The sequence below is a fragment of the Apteryx rowi genome, unplaced genomic scaffold (assembly GCF_003343035.1).
Source record: "Apteryx rowi isolate R43461 unplaced genomic scaffold, aptRow1 scaffold_29, whole genome shotgun sequence".
In the NCBI taxonomy this organism is placed as follows: Eukaryota; Metazoa; Chordata; class Aves; order Apterygiformes; family Apterygidae; genus Apteryx; species Apteryx rowi.
This window is the reverse complement of record NW_020449307.1, coordinates 3,037,212-3,052,134: the sequence shown is the minus strand read 5'-3', so window position 1 is coordinate 3,052,134 and position 14,923 is coordinate 3,037,212. Positions and strand designations below refer to the sequence as shown.

The 14,923-nt window shown below is 35.9% G+C and overlaps 1 protein-coding gene across 1 annotated transcript in view; it reads left to right on the top strand.

Annotated features, from left to right (window-relative positions):
* VIPR2 (vasoactive intestinal peptide receptor 2) overlaps positions 1 to 14,923 on the top strand; it is a 56,766-nt gene that overhangs the window by 26,191 nt on the left and 15,652 nt on the right. The window contains exons 4-5 of the mRNA XM_026069256.1: positions 9,569 to 9,666; positions 14,222 to 14,363. Of these exons, the coding sequence (XP_025925041.1) occupies positions 9,569 to 9,666; positions 14,222 to 14,363 (240 nt within the window). The remainder of the gene's footprint in view (positions 1 to 9,568; positions 9,667 to 14,221; positions 14,364 to 14,923) is intronic.

Genomic DNA, 14,923 nt, shown 5'->3' with positions numbered 1-14,923 from the left:
CTGTGTTAATATATATTTTTTAATATATGTATCACGTAGTATTAAACTGTTTTGATCAATTGCACTCATTTTTTACTCCTGGCAATCTTACTATTTTTTAACTAAGTTTGAAGGTTTGAGACTAAATTTATATTGGGAACTAGCTAATTATGGTTCATACAGAATAGCAAATAGAAAATAAGATAGGCCAACATACCTTGCTTACCTAAAAGCCATTGATTTTCATGAGCTGTCAAATTTGGTATGGCTTTGCCTGTTTATTTTGCATTAATACGACATGAAGAGTCTATTTCTAAGTGGTACTGTGTAAAATACAGAGTAATGATAAACATTTAATAGCTGTGATTAAGTCAATATTAATCAGAAGTAATTTCTTTCCCTTGGATTTCCACGGGCACAACACAATGCAGATATTAATCTTTGGTCTTTTATTTTCTTTTGAATATTTTATAAATGCATCTTTTTAGGATTGCAGAGAATATATTTTGCCAGTTTGGGGAGTTGAGTTATATAGGTCTCACAGGCACCTCATATAGAAAATCTAAGTAACAGTATGATTGCATCTACATCTGCATGGAGTTTGGTAAAACACCTCATGCTAATCATCTAAATTTTTTGTTTACTTTTGAAAATCACAACACCTGAATTTAAATAGTTATAATTTTTAAAGTAATGGCTTCAAAATGTATTAGTCTTTAACTAGCTTTTCAATAGGTTGAGAAGAAAGGTTAATGTTCTCTCAGTAGAAAATTATAAAAAGCTTAAAATCTCTGAGCGTTAGAAGACTAGTAAAATGATCTGAAATGTGCTCATTAGCCACATTTCCAAGTGCAGAATAATTAAAAATTTGCACATTCTGTGTGCCAGGATGTTATATGATAAAATAATTTCCATTATGTAATTATTTTTTACTTGCTTGTACTTAGTTTGAACAAAATGATCAAGGTCAGTGTTAAGGTAATGTTAAAGTACTCTTGGCCGGTGAGGTACATATACCTTCAAACTCAACTTATTCTTCTGTGTAGCTAATTCATGAATGTCTCTTTGTCAGAGGAATGGCCAGCAGATAAATTCAGTCCTATTGACACTGCAATCTATTGTGCTAGAGTAAGAGCACATAGGATTCCTGTTTCGATTTTCTTCAAATTATTTGTTGTAGGAGTCATGCATGCGTGCAGAATGCCTGAAACATTATTTTAAGTAATGTGTTTTTCTGGAGGAAGAAAATCTCTTTTACTCTTCCTAGTGGCTAGAAATGCCGGGAGTCATTTCATATCCAGCCTCCCTGGCAGTTACAGTCAAGCTCAGAATACATAGCTGGAGGCTAAATTAGGGACACTCTTACATCAGTGTGACTGGACAACTAATGCTTTTTTAGAAAATTCATGCAGGGTTTGACCTTTTTTTTTTTTYTTCATTTTAAAATTCTGAAATCAGCTACAACTTAGGTAGATCCAGTTTTAAAAGATTCAACCAAAGGAGTTTTCCTGAAATCAAATCTAAACAGATTTTTCGTGATCGTACAGAACAATAAAAGATACTTTATCTCTTCTTTCCTTTTTAGTTGGACTTGTTCCATTCAACCAGATGCCATTTGAACTACAGCTACTTTCTTTATGCCACAGTACACATCATTCCCTACTCTAATGGCTGAAGAATATTTAAAGTAATATTTTCAGTTCTGTAATATCAACACCTGCCATGCAAGTTTGTTTATAAACTGCAACAATTTGTGTAAGTTTATGTAGCTGAATTCGCTTTATAAAAAGAACCCCTACAACTGCTGTTGGTGCTATTATACAATCATCCAGTTCCCAATTTGAATAATGGGGTTTCATGATGCCTTCAAAAATTAACACGAAGAAAGACCTTTGAACTTTCAAACACAGTGACCATAACTGGTATAGTTCCATCTACTTCAAGAGGTGACATAGGCTTATACATGGTGGGCATGACTCTTGGGAGGATGTAAATATGACGGCTCCTGTATTTCTTGCCAGTGCTGTAGAACTGACCACTAGAAGCTTTATAAGGACTTGCATCATCTCAGTTGCAAGCTGTTAATAGCCAGGCCAGGAGAGAATTGGGGTAAAGGATGTCTCTAGTGGGAATCCTCTTTTTCCTTCAGAGGATTCCAGGACCATTCACAATTCCCTTTGGCAGATGCAGTTAACTTTGGAAATTCCATAGTTAGACATGAAAATAATCTGAAAAATGCTGTTAACTAAATTTGTGTTGAATACTCTGCTGACACTGCCTGTAAATTCATGTAGGCTGTTTTCCTTCACTCTGAATGATTGTGAACAATTTTTTAAAGGCACATCCTTCATTTTTTTACATCATTTTTTGTACATCATTACTTTTGTCCTTTAATTTGCTACCTTTGCAAACTGGCAGCCTCCAAAGTTGGGTACCCGGGCAAAATGTTGGCAGTCTAGACCGGCCAATCAAGAACAGACCTGAAAGAAACAATTTGTGCACTTTACCATGAGTACTGAGGGTTATGAATTAGATATAAACTCTCCAGGAAATGGTGTAGGCATTATTATGGACAGCTCAATGCAGACTCCATGCAATATGCCTTATTGGTAAAATCAGCAGGTAGCATATTATTCATAAGGGATGACGGCCATTAGGCAAAAAATATCTTTCAGTGATATTGTTCTCTCTTCATCTACTTATTCGAGTGTTGATTTCCATCTCAGGAAATAGAGGGCACAAGTCAAAAAGGCAAGTTATATGGTGATGTAGTAAAAGAAGACATAGCTTAGGACATAGATTTTAAGATAAAAATTGTGTTCAAGAAGGGCTTTTTACTCTTACAGTTTTTATCAGAACTTTTCCTATAACAGATGCAATGTAAGGATACAATTAAGAAACAAAAAATTTGAAATGGACATCTAGGCTTTCTTTAATATACTATAAAATCATTCTGCAGCACTAACTTCTGCAAGATAGCCTTTAAGAGAAAAGCACAGGATATTTTGAACAAAAATAACATCTGCAATTTCCAGCAGCTAGAATTGGAGCTGTGGTCATGATGGAATTTTAGACCTGGTGAGGATGGCAACTCCTTTCACCAGCGTCTCACTTTGAACACATGTGAATTGCAGCAGAAGAAATGAATTTAAAAGAATGAGGCTCATAATCTCTGGCTACCTGAAAACTTTCCTCAGTTTAACTCTGTGGTTTTGAACTAAGCTGAATTGATGAAAATTCTCTTTAATTTGATTTAAATCAGGTTTATTTGAATTACCTTGATATCTAACTAACCTATAAACAGCTGTATACATAATCTGTGTACATACACAGCTGTATATATGTATTAAGGCCCCTTTATATTGTAAGAATGGTGTAACAGAAGATTCAAACCTGTAATTTTCCTATATTTATGTGAGAAAACAGTATTTAAAGCATAGTTCAATCAGCTTCTCAATCAAGCTTCTGACACCTGATCTTTCAGTCCCTTCAAAAATATAGGAAATTTGCTCTCTCACTTCCCAGTAATTTATTTGTGCCAAACACTACTGTTTTCTTTTTTGATTAGTGTTTAGTAACTTGGAGATACATGCTCGTTATGTTACATGCTGGCATTACTAGGACTGTGTGTAGTAACCAGTAATAATATGATGGCTGCTAACGGAAGGACACATCACAAAACAGATTATTTGATCATTAAGCTCAAAAAATTTACTTTTATGTGACTAGGGATTAAAACCCTGGTGACTTCCTCTGACTACACTGCACACTACACACATCTGCATTTAAGCCAGACAGCTTGCGTCCTCCATACAGTCAAAGGAGATCTAGTCTTTGGAGCCTGGATGCAATTCATCTTATCCTAATGTCTTTGAATCACCACAAGCACAATGAACCACATGAATCATAGCGTAAATGAGTCTGTTCTCCTCCATTAACTCCCTCTCTCTCGGGAGATGAAATGACTAGTTCTGATGAGTTGCCTATCTTTTAGAAGGATTATATCCCACTATTATATGTATTAAGCAAAATGAGCCTTACCTCATTTGCTTTGCCTGGTCACCAGTAGTTATTTGAAAGGTTTTAAAAGAATATGTTTGTTTGTTTGTTTTGTGATATTATTACTGAGAAAGCAGATTTATGGTATCTGAAATCCCATGAGAGTTGGTCCTCAGTTAGAAAAATTTCAAACAAAACAAATGCCATCCTTCAAATGGTGGCCTTCAAAACAAGATGGAAAATAGAATAAAGGAAAAAATCTTAATACAAATTTAAAAAAAAAAGTTGTATAATGCTCTTACTGCATGATGGAAAGTTGACCAAATCAGTGGAGAGACTCCTGGGGCAGATTCATATTGTCTAACTTTAGGTACATATCATCTGCATTTGCACTAGTCACTCTAGATTCACTTTGTATTTAATGGAGAAAAAGTAGGTGTTTTTACTACATTGTCCTTCTAAGTTATTTTAGATGCCTGGCTTGGGATGATATGAAACACTTAGGATGACATGAATCACCCTCTGTCTGTTTCTCTTCATTGGATATAAAGACAATCTAGATAGCTGGCTCAGATGAACCCATCCCTACAAATTCAGTGGCTGCTAGAGCATCTTCAACTTTACTGTGCTGTCCTGCACTTTATTCTAACATATTTGGAGAAAATAAACAGGCACTTTACATTCCTTGGCATGGAAAACATTTACAAGAAAGTGAAATTGCTTGTCCTAAGATGAACTTTATAGACATGTCCAAAAACTATTCCCCCAAAATGGAAAAAATGCTTGGTTGAATTACATAAAGCAGATAAATTTCATAGTGTTTTTACTCAGTGGAATGGAATCCCATAGGATTCCAAGAAAAGGGAAAGTAAAAGACATATTGAGTTCAAATTGTTCTTGATACAAAGTAAAGCAGAATGTTTAAGCAGAATCAAGGCTTTCCCTTGGGAACATTGGTCTGACTGCAATTTCCTAATAATACTTCTGGTCCAGAATCATTCCCATAAACTTCATAGTGCATGCCATCTCATGGCTATAGTGGCCATTGCTCATTAGAGTTTGTAAATCAGTTGCTTCTGTGTTCCGAATTTATGAAAGTATAATAGGTGCCGTGTCTAGGGCAGGAATAAGGGGAGGAAAATAATGTAGGATTAGTGCAACTCATTCTGAAAAGTAGGTGGGCAAATATGGAAAAAATGAACAAATACAATGCAGAGTAAACATGGAAATAAATTTAATATACTTGGCACCAGCCAATTTATGTATTTCCTAAACAAATACCTCCAAGTCAAGACAAAAAATTAAGGAGAATATGCAGTCTCTCTCTAGATCTGGTATATCTGGACCTTTCAAAGGATTGTTTACATCCTAGAAAATACAATGCATAGACAAGAATGATATGATAATACAAACAGTACTGTTTTAGAAATAATGAACTTGTTGAATTATGAATAATTACATCAGAAAAAGTGATCAGAAGGCAAGAGATTTGTTCTTATCCATTCAGAATAGAAGCCAAATGTGAAACATTTCACCATACACGGCAGGTTTTCTTATCTGGTGGGAACGGACTCAGACATGTTCAGAACATTGGAGTAGATGCTAGAAAAAATTTCCTGAGTGTTTTAGTCTTGTCCATGCTAGCACATTCAACAGTCATACTTTCCAATCGTTTGCATTCACATACTTTCCAGCCTATGTTTTAAAACCAGGAAGGATGAAATTCACCTTGCAGATCAAAATTCTTAATGTTTACTTGAGAGGTGTCTAATCACTAGTATGTGGAAACACAGCTTGATGTGGTTGCCTAAGCATAGATATCCAGTGTTATTTGATGTGCCACTGCCATTCCAGTAAAGAGGTCCTTTGCCCCATCTGCCATCCAGATGTCTAAGGCATCCCAAGTAGTACAAGATGACTACATGTAGGCAAATAGGTACAGTTTGTTAATTAGGCCAGTGGAGTTGTGCTTACCAAATGGAGAGTTCTCCTTAACAGTGAAATGAATGTCTCTTCTAACTGCATTTTCTCAGATCTTGATTCTGTAATCAGTATCTCTGGCTGCAGAAGGAAGGGAGCTAACAGGGATGTTGCTTTGGAAGTCAAAAAGATTGGGTAAACTGGATGATAGTGTCAGAAGTTGCAGGTGGAATCTTGCGGGATGAGAACAGATCTCTGTCCTCTCTCAGTTGGTGACAAATTATCATCCATGATTGACAAAAAAGCTCTTCTCATCCCATGTATGGACCTGAAATCCACTGGTACTTGACTCAGCATGTTCATTTCAGTGCAATGAGTTTGTAGCTGCACTTTATTTAGTTTGGCCAGCAAAAAAGACATTTTGATACTGCGTTTGTTATTGTTTAGATGCTTTATAGCTAGAATGTTGTTACTCTGTATTTGGGTTTCCTTTATGTATTTGAATGGAGAAAATGAATATCAATGAATAGAAGTATTCTCTACTGATCAATAAAATGCATACTTTTGACTGACTGTGATTTAAAACATTTAAGATATTAAATGTTAAGGACACGGTGTTGATATAGCTTACCTGAATTTACTTACATCATTAAATGTGATAGTAAGATGTGCAATAGGTATGCATTTGTGTATGCTATACAACCTGGATTAGTCACTCAGAACGATAAGACTTTTTTGTGTGTACACAATAGAGTTTTTGAAATCCACTCCATGCAGTGAATACAGAAACCAGTTGGCTGAATTAATACTAAAGGATGTTATGACTCATTTTTGAGAAATTAATGCTATATTCAGTATCAGGTAGAAGCCAAGTACTTGAGTAATGAGTTCTCAAAAATGTCAAACATGTTTAAGAATAGCTACTTTCTCTTGTTGAAAGGAAATGTGCAATTTCAAGTTACTTCTTACAGTTGCTGGACTCTGATCGCTCTTGAGAATATGGGATAGGTAGTCACTAGCAACAGAACTGCATAAACAAAATAGCTATTTTACAAATTTAATTGTAATTCTAATTACAATTTTATTGTAAGCAAGCTTATTTTATTAATTCAAATATTTTTATGCATCCCTGGATCAGAATAATGATGTTTCTAGAACTGTCAGCTTCCTAAAACTTACTGTGTACCAGTGTGGTGTGTAGAGTTCTTTACAAGATCTACAGAAAAAGGAGTTCATGGCAAATGTCAACAGAGAGAAAGTGAGCACAAGAGAATTTTGAAAGAAGTAAGGAAGAGAAGTGAAATGAGCATGTCTAATGGGTAGGTGGCAGGAGGTAGTCTTAAGTCTGGAGTATAGAGACCATGTGAGTTACAGACAAGCATACAGTTTGGTCAGTTTAGTTATCTGTTAACACTAAAAGCGTGAGTTTGTATATGCCAAACTCACATGCTTTCTATCTTGGAGTTATTTCTGCTTAACCAGGCAAACCTAAGACTCTTTTTTTGGAGCAGATCTTATAACCAACTTGTATCACATTTTGACCACTCTGTAGCAGAGAGAGACCTTACAGCTGCTTTAGGTTTTTCTAGCATAGTGAGAAACCTGAATAGATACCAATCTTTGACTATTCTTGGGAGGGAGGAAGTCATTTCTGCTAGGGACTGTGAAAGGATCAGGACACAATTTACATCAGAACTCCTCGTTAGCCTACTTACCTTTTGAGGGCTATTAACAAATACAAATTATAGGAGTCCAGGGGTTCCTTTATCATGTCAGGATTTGTTAAGCTACTTGGTAATTCCCAGGACAAGAAGATGAGAGTGGTGTAAAGTTGTCCCTATGTCCACTCTTACTAGGTGTTGTGTGCATGGCTTTAGCATACCCATAGAGACCTCTGTCTCTGCTCTGCAGTATCGTAATGATTTTTGTTTTTATTTGGGCATCACAGTTATTATTAAAAGGACAGCTCTGCTAATCAGATTTTCCTGTGAAAGTGAAAAAGAAACCTTCCGCTCAGTATTTAAACTAAGCAGATCTATTGTCGTTGCAACTTATTTTGCGAATTACATTTATTCCCCTCAAATTTACAATATTTACATGGTAGGTGTTAAGAGCTTTTGATACAAAGGCCCTTCAAATTTATATTTGTACACTTGGTAGAAATGTCTTCAATGTGGCCTGCAAATGCCAACAAGATGACAACTAATAAACTTATTGTGGAACTTCTGTGCATCAGTTACAAGTTTTGCAGGAACCGCTTTATTTGCAGCTCCTGATGTACACAAGGTCAGGAAATAAAATTCCATTCTTCCAGAATACTGGTGACAGATACATGAGGCTGCCAAAGTGTTAAGCCATTAAGTGTTAGCAATACCCTCTTTCCGTGATTTTGGAGAGGAGGTCAGGCTGAATGAAAGAAGGGAGGTGCTCAATGTATTTGGAGCGTTCCTGGTGCCATGGAAGAAGCCTGTTATGGGCTGTCGTAATTGCTGCTGAGAAATGGTTTATCACTCAGTTCCCGGAAAACTGCCTGGGGACTGGCTGATGTTCCTTTTGCTATGACATGAGCCGGTTAAAGAAGCATAGGGATGCTCCAAAGTGCTTTGTCTCCAGGCATTGCTTTCAGAGCCGTCCAAAATTTGACAGAATTGGGGAATATAATTCTACCACTCTATCAAGGAATTGAAGGGCAAATCCAGGTTAAAGTGTGCCAAGTAGAGAGAGGTGGAAGGGGTGAATACATAAATGCATAAATTGGAAAGTATGAGACAGACATTGCACCTGATCAAAATTTTGAAATTCTGTCTGTATAACATGGCACATTCTACACTGCTATTATAAACTTACCCATTAATTCCATAAAATAGTAAATAACTCTACAGCTTTAATATTTTATCTAGATTTCATGGAAAGTAATTTCAGTCTAATGACTTCATTGTAAACATAAGTCAAGAAGCAGCTTAATTCTGACATTATTTAGCATCATTTTTCTTGATACTCTCATTCCAAATATGATTTAATGTCATAATATGTGGCTGGTAAATTTACAGATAACTACAGTTAACCAGCAGACCATGCTCTTTAATCTGCTTTTTCTTTGTGGAAAGGATGACTTTCCAAGCTTCAACAAATAATTTTACTAAAGATATAAAGGATTGTTTGGGTCAGAATTTAATGAAATATTTGAACATATGGAATAGGAAAGTAAAGAGACTTAAACATGTCTGTAGACTTAAACTGCTATATAAATGCATTACTGAGTACACTGGAGTAGAAGGACTGAGAGATTAGCTCTTTCAGAGATAATCCGTTCTTTCAAACAGTGGCTCATTCTTCCCAGTTTGATAGTATTTATGGGAGTTTATGAATCTCATACTTGCTTTGACCTCATTGACATGGAATAATCAGCTGAAAGTGTATCAGCTTGTGTGTCTAAGTTTCGACATTCTGAGGCTGAATTTTCTACTAAGGTCAATTGGCTTGAGATGTTGTAATGCAAAAATATATTGGAGTAAAGATATTACACATTCTTCCCATGTTGTGTAGCCCAAGGGATGAAAATAATGTGATATATGACTTCTAGTCTTCAGATTTAATGGAAAATGATATCATTTTACAGTCAGTTTTACATATCAGTAAGTGGTTTCTGTATATATATTTTTCTGTGCAGGTCAACTTCTATGTAAGGGTGAAAGCAATTTATACCCTTGGACACAGTGTATCTCTGATCGCTCTTACAACAGGAAGTATAATTCTTTGTCTTTTCAGGTACGTATTTTTCATGAGTAAATAAGAACAATGACAAGACAGTTTTAACAGTTGTCTGATAACTGATTACTCAGATATTTAGAAAATGCATTGGGTTTATACTTTGCTCAATTAAATAGGTGACAGTAATGAAATGATAACTTGATTTTTGCTAGCACCAGTCATATTAAAAAATTTCAAAGCACTTTACAAATTTACAGGCATTACAACCTATATAAAAAAGAATAGTAATTTTGGAATGGATTAAATAAATCATTTTTTACTTGAGTATCAAAATCAACACCTTGAATTGCTCTTGAAAATAAGTAGGAAGCTGGTCTCTTAACGCTGGACAAGTGGACAGCTTTGTTTGCAGAAGCTTCTGAGAGGTCTTGAGGAGTAATATAATTTAAGGCAATCACTAATTTGTCTGGATGGGGTTGTAAAGGTATGGATGATTGTGCTGAAGGAAAGTGTTGAATGTGCAAAGTTTTGGTTAAGCAGTGCTGGGAAAGGCACTGTTATCTTTTGATGTTGCCTAGGATTCCAGTAGTTATCTGAGACTGAAAGCAGACCCCTACTGGTAAAAGAAAGGGCAAAACGGTATTATCAGTATCATAGTTCTTCTCAGTTTCTCCAACTTCATGCCTTTATGTTTCACTTCTACCTATCTAATAGAATAGCCAATATATTCTCCATCATAATCCTCGCACAGCTTTCCTGTCCCTCTCTCCACCAGGTACTAAGAAAATCAAGAAAATGCATCACCTGGGTTTGATACAAAAGAAGTACGTGTAAATATAAGGAGTAGTAGTAGTAAGGAGCTGCGTGTTGCTTGTCAGAGCATCAGTCCTCTGATGAGCTATTCCTATGGCTTATTCTGTAAACCTTTGAGAGTGCCGTTGAATTGTCTCAGTAATTAAATATTCAGAGCAGATGCATGACCCATGATTATCTTTTGGGATATCTTTGAAAAAAATGAATGGAATGATTCATGGTAATCTTCTTTATCCCAGCAAAGACTTACAGGCAAATCAGCCATCTTCAAAACTGCTAAAACCCAATGGACACATCTAAGGCAGAAAGTATATCATAGACACCTGACTGTTGTCCATCATCAGAAGTCAGTCATTTGGTGAGAATAAGACACATATTCATTTTGCTGACATCCAGCTAGTATCTATACAGACTTATAACAAACATCTTTACAGTTTTATAACAAATGTCTTCATAAATATATTCTTAAAAATTGTACAAAAGATAGATCGAAAATTTCAGAGCTGTACTCAAGTCTTGCAACTTTAGACACAATTTAAATACCCAGGTTAAGAGCCTGATCTCCACAATCCCTCCATTGAGTCAGTGGAAAGACAGACTTTTCTGTGGGAGATTATAAGGTCTTCCAAGTCTCCCTCTGAAAGAGCTTGTTTCTCTCTGTTAACTATACAGGGAGTTTAGGGGCATTAGCCTCCTAACATAGTAAGCTAAATTAGGAACCCAAATTGGTTTTCAAATACCCTGGTCAGTATGTAGTTTCCCAAGCAGGTAACAAGGAGACATTTACTGTGAAGGCTGCAGCTGAAGCAATTGTAAGATATCAACAGCACAAGTGAATACAAAATGCTATGTGTGTGTGTGTTTCTGACACGTTATAGGGCATCCCATATATTTCATTCATTTTTAAGGATAGAGTTTGGAAAATAGAGATGTGTCTGCAAGATTTAACTTTCCCCTATTCGGTTGTTAACACCTCAAACTGTTCTAAGCACAGTTTGCCCTGAAAGGTCCCAAGACAATGCCAATACACTGTTGGTAAGGATGATTCATTCACTCCTGAAATACACTCTCCTTTGAATGTAGCCATCACGCTTTCATCCTGTTGTGTTTAAAGAAGACAGCAAAGAGTAACTTCTCTAAATGAAACTAAGGGAGTTTTTGGTAGTTAGGTAGTGTGTTAAAAATTGGAAGTTACTAAAGCAGTAGAGAAGTGAAAATCCTGACTTCATCCAGCGGAATTAGAATTTGAATGCTAGATATTAGTAAAACAAGAGATTATTAAAATTGTGCATTGCTGGATTTGTATATGGGTGCTTCAAATTGTATTGTATTTAATCCTGAATTTGTGCAGTGCTATTTTATGAAAGAAAACATGGGATAAAGTGAATTTTAATTTCACTGTGGGTACTGTATTCATGACAAAGATGTGGGAATTCTTATTTAGGTGTGGACTTCTGCAGTCCATTATATATTGTCATATACTGTCTGGCAGAACAGATACAGCCTCAGGGCTTTATTGTTGTTTAAAATATCAGCTATAAGCACACTAGAAGCAGAACTGCTGGGTGGAGAAGGAAAGCTGTCTCTGAAAGTTTCCATGCTGTTGCAAGATTCTCTTTTTCATTTCTTCTAGAGATGATAGTTACTGTGCTTGATTTTAATCTTTACAGAAACATAATATGGATTCCCATTACTAATATTTATAAAGGACAGATTTAGAAGCGTTGTAAAAGGAAAGGTTTTTATATCTGGCTAATCTTTTAGTGTTAGAACAAAGACATAGAACATGAATGTCTGAAAATATCTTGCTAGACCATGCTGACAGCATTTTTCAAGTTGCTGTGGTGTCACTCCCCACATAATACTCTATGTACTTATTATAATTAAAGCATGTTGGAAACTTTCTGGCAAAACGTTTTTGGACGTTGCCAGTTTATCATATGCCAGGCACATCCTGATTTCTGCAAACTTTATATATAAACATCAAAAGTAACAATTTTGGTTAAGTCAAAAGAAGTTGTTTTACTCTTCTTAGAATCGAAGTTTCTTTCTTCTTGATTTTGAATGTCTAAGTTCTAAGATATCGTACAGTTTTATAAAAGTGGAATTCAAAATAATTTAAAAACAAATAGTATTTTTCAGATATCTTAAAACATGCTGTTTTGTTCTAACTCAGAATGCAAACAAATTGTAGAACAGCATATTTCTACATATCAGTGAAATTTTAGTTACCATATAGCTCTTACTGTGTAGTTCCTTTGGGAGCACTCCTATATAACAAAGCCTTCCAAAGAAAGTGTCAGTTTCTTTAATATGTGTATCTTAGCAAGGAGAAAAATATGAACTCCATCATTTCCATTAGATGCTTGCTCTCATGTACGTCAACTGTCTGTAAACATTCCTTACATGATAGTTTTCTGTCATGGCTTAGTCTTATCAAAGATATAAGGGTAATAGTTTTTGTGTCACTGTTAAAGAACAACATTTATCATCATGCATAACCCCGAATAAGAAGACTTTCTTGCCCAGTACCTCCAAAGTGTTGATATGACAGCCTTTTATAGATACAACATTTATTATTTCAACTACTGAATGTGACAAGGTACTAAATTCTAAATTAATTACTCAGGAAAAATATTTTGCTCCCGTACCTCTCTTGCATGTGTCTCTGAGTTCCACAGAAGTGTATGATGCCATATAACTTAATAGTTATACCTCTGTTTTTTTGCAGAACCTGATTCAGGAAAGGACATGCATAGCCACAGAAACAGTTAGAGTTTTAACAACTGCTTTAATATCAGCCTCGTATTATGTCCTTTGTAAACTGGAGGCTAGCAAAATGGATCTATTATTTATTTATTTATTTATTAGCATTCCTCAGCTGGAAATGCTACACTCACGGTGATTAGCCTTGCTTTTGTGGTTTCAGATGGGTTATTCAGTGTTTTTCTGTACAAATCTACACCTGAAGACTACTTGGAAGCTGATACTGCACAGAACACAGTAACGAGCCATAACATCCTGTTGCAGCTTCATTCTTTCATTGGTTATCATACTTGCTAAAATGCCTTGGCTTCTGACTTATTTTCAGATGCAGTGCAAGGTGCTGGTTTTGACCAAAAAAAAACTCGCAGCAATTAGGTTTCTGGGAATTTGCTATAACATATCTGTGTTAAATGGGGAGATTTTGAAGGGAATGTGTTTTAAGTGAAAGACTCGCAAGTGCTAAATCACTTGCCCTTAGCGCTCATTCACTTGGAACAGTAAATTCCTCATTTGTTTGTCAGGCTTTCACATGGCTGCTGGACAAAAGAAGAGGAATTTTATATCTCACTGGACAGAAAGGATATGCAATCTAATGTTTTGCAAGCATTTTTTAATTGTTCTCACATATATTCATATCATAGGATGAAAAGCCATTATATAGGAAAATGCAGGAATTAAAGAAATAAAAAATTAAACAAGAAAATAATAAGTGAGAGCATGTCTGAAACACATGCAGGTTAATCAAGATTTTATCTGCAAGAAAAAGACTGGAATGAAGTGTGGGCTAAATGCTGTTGGCATCTTTTGGTCTGTGATACTGAAAAGGAGTCAAAGATGCTTTATTTGGATATTTTGGACAGAAAATAATAATAAAAGAAAACAGCAAGGCAGCACTGACAATATGCAGAGGAGGAAAGGGTAGGTGCTTACGCAAGGTTCATATCACTAAAAAACAGAGAGAGAGTAATAGAAGTCTGTTCAAGAGGCTTTCTATCTTGAAATCTAAAATGCCTGTTTTTAAATCTCTTCTTAGAAAACTTCATTGTACTCGGAACTACATCCATCTGAACCTGTTCCTCTCTTTCATTCTAAGAGCAATCTCTGTTTTAGTCAAGGATGATATTCTCTATTCCAGCTCCAACACAGCTCACTGTTCAGAGGATCAAACCTCATGGGTAATAAACCTCTTTTGCTACCTGGTGTGATACTGTTGCCTCACTACATTTTCCTCCCCGATCCTTTTTAAGTTAGGAATACCAAGCTGTCAATGTGGAGGATTCTGTAGAGAATATAATAGCTGGGTCCATAGGTCCAAAGTAGACATGTGGACTGCCAGGGGTAATCAAAAGTTCTTAGGCCTTTGAAAGATTAGTCCGTGGACCCTCAAAATACTATTTGTTTTCTGCAATTTCCTTTATTCTCCAGTTATTCTTCGCTGCAGCCTGATACTACCCTATTTGAATTTGTCAGTTTTTGGCCTGTTGACTAATTTCTGATGCATTGCTTCTGGAATGACCAGCTCGATAAAGCTGCTTTGTTGTGCACTGGCTGGATCCCACCTCTGGAACCTAGCAGCATGGAGGGTTTGCCCCTTCAGCCTGTGTGTGCGCTCCACGGCTCTGTTGCAGGTGCAGATTTTTAAAAGCACCCAATTTGAAAAAGAATGCAACTAGGTCCTAGATCTGAATGACACAGATCCATAATTTTGGCTGACTTTAATGACAGATGCCTTCAC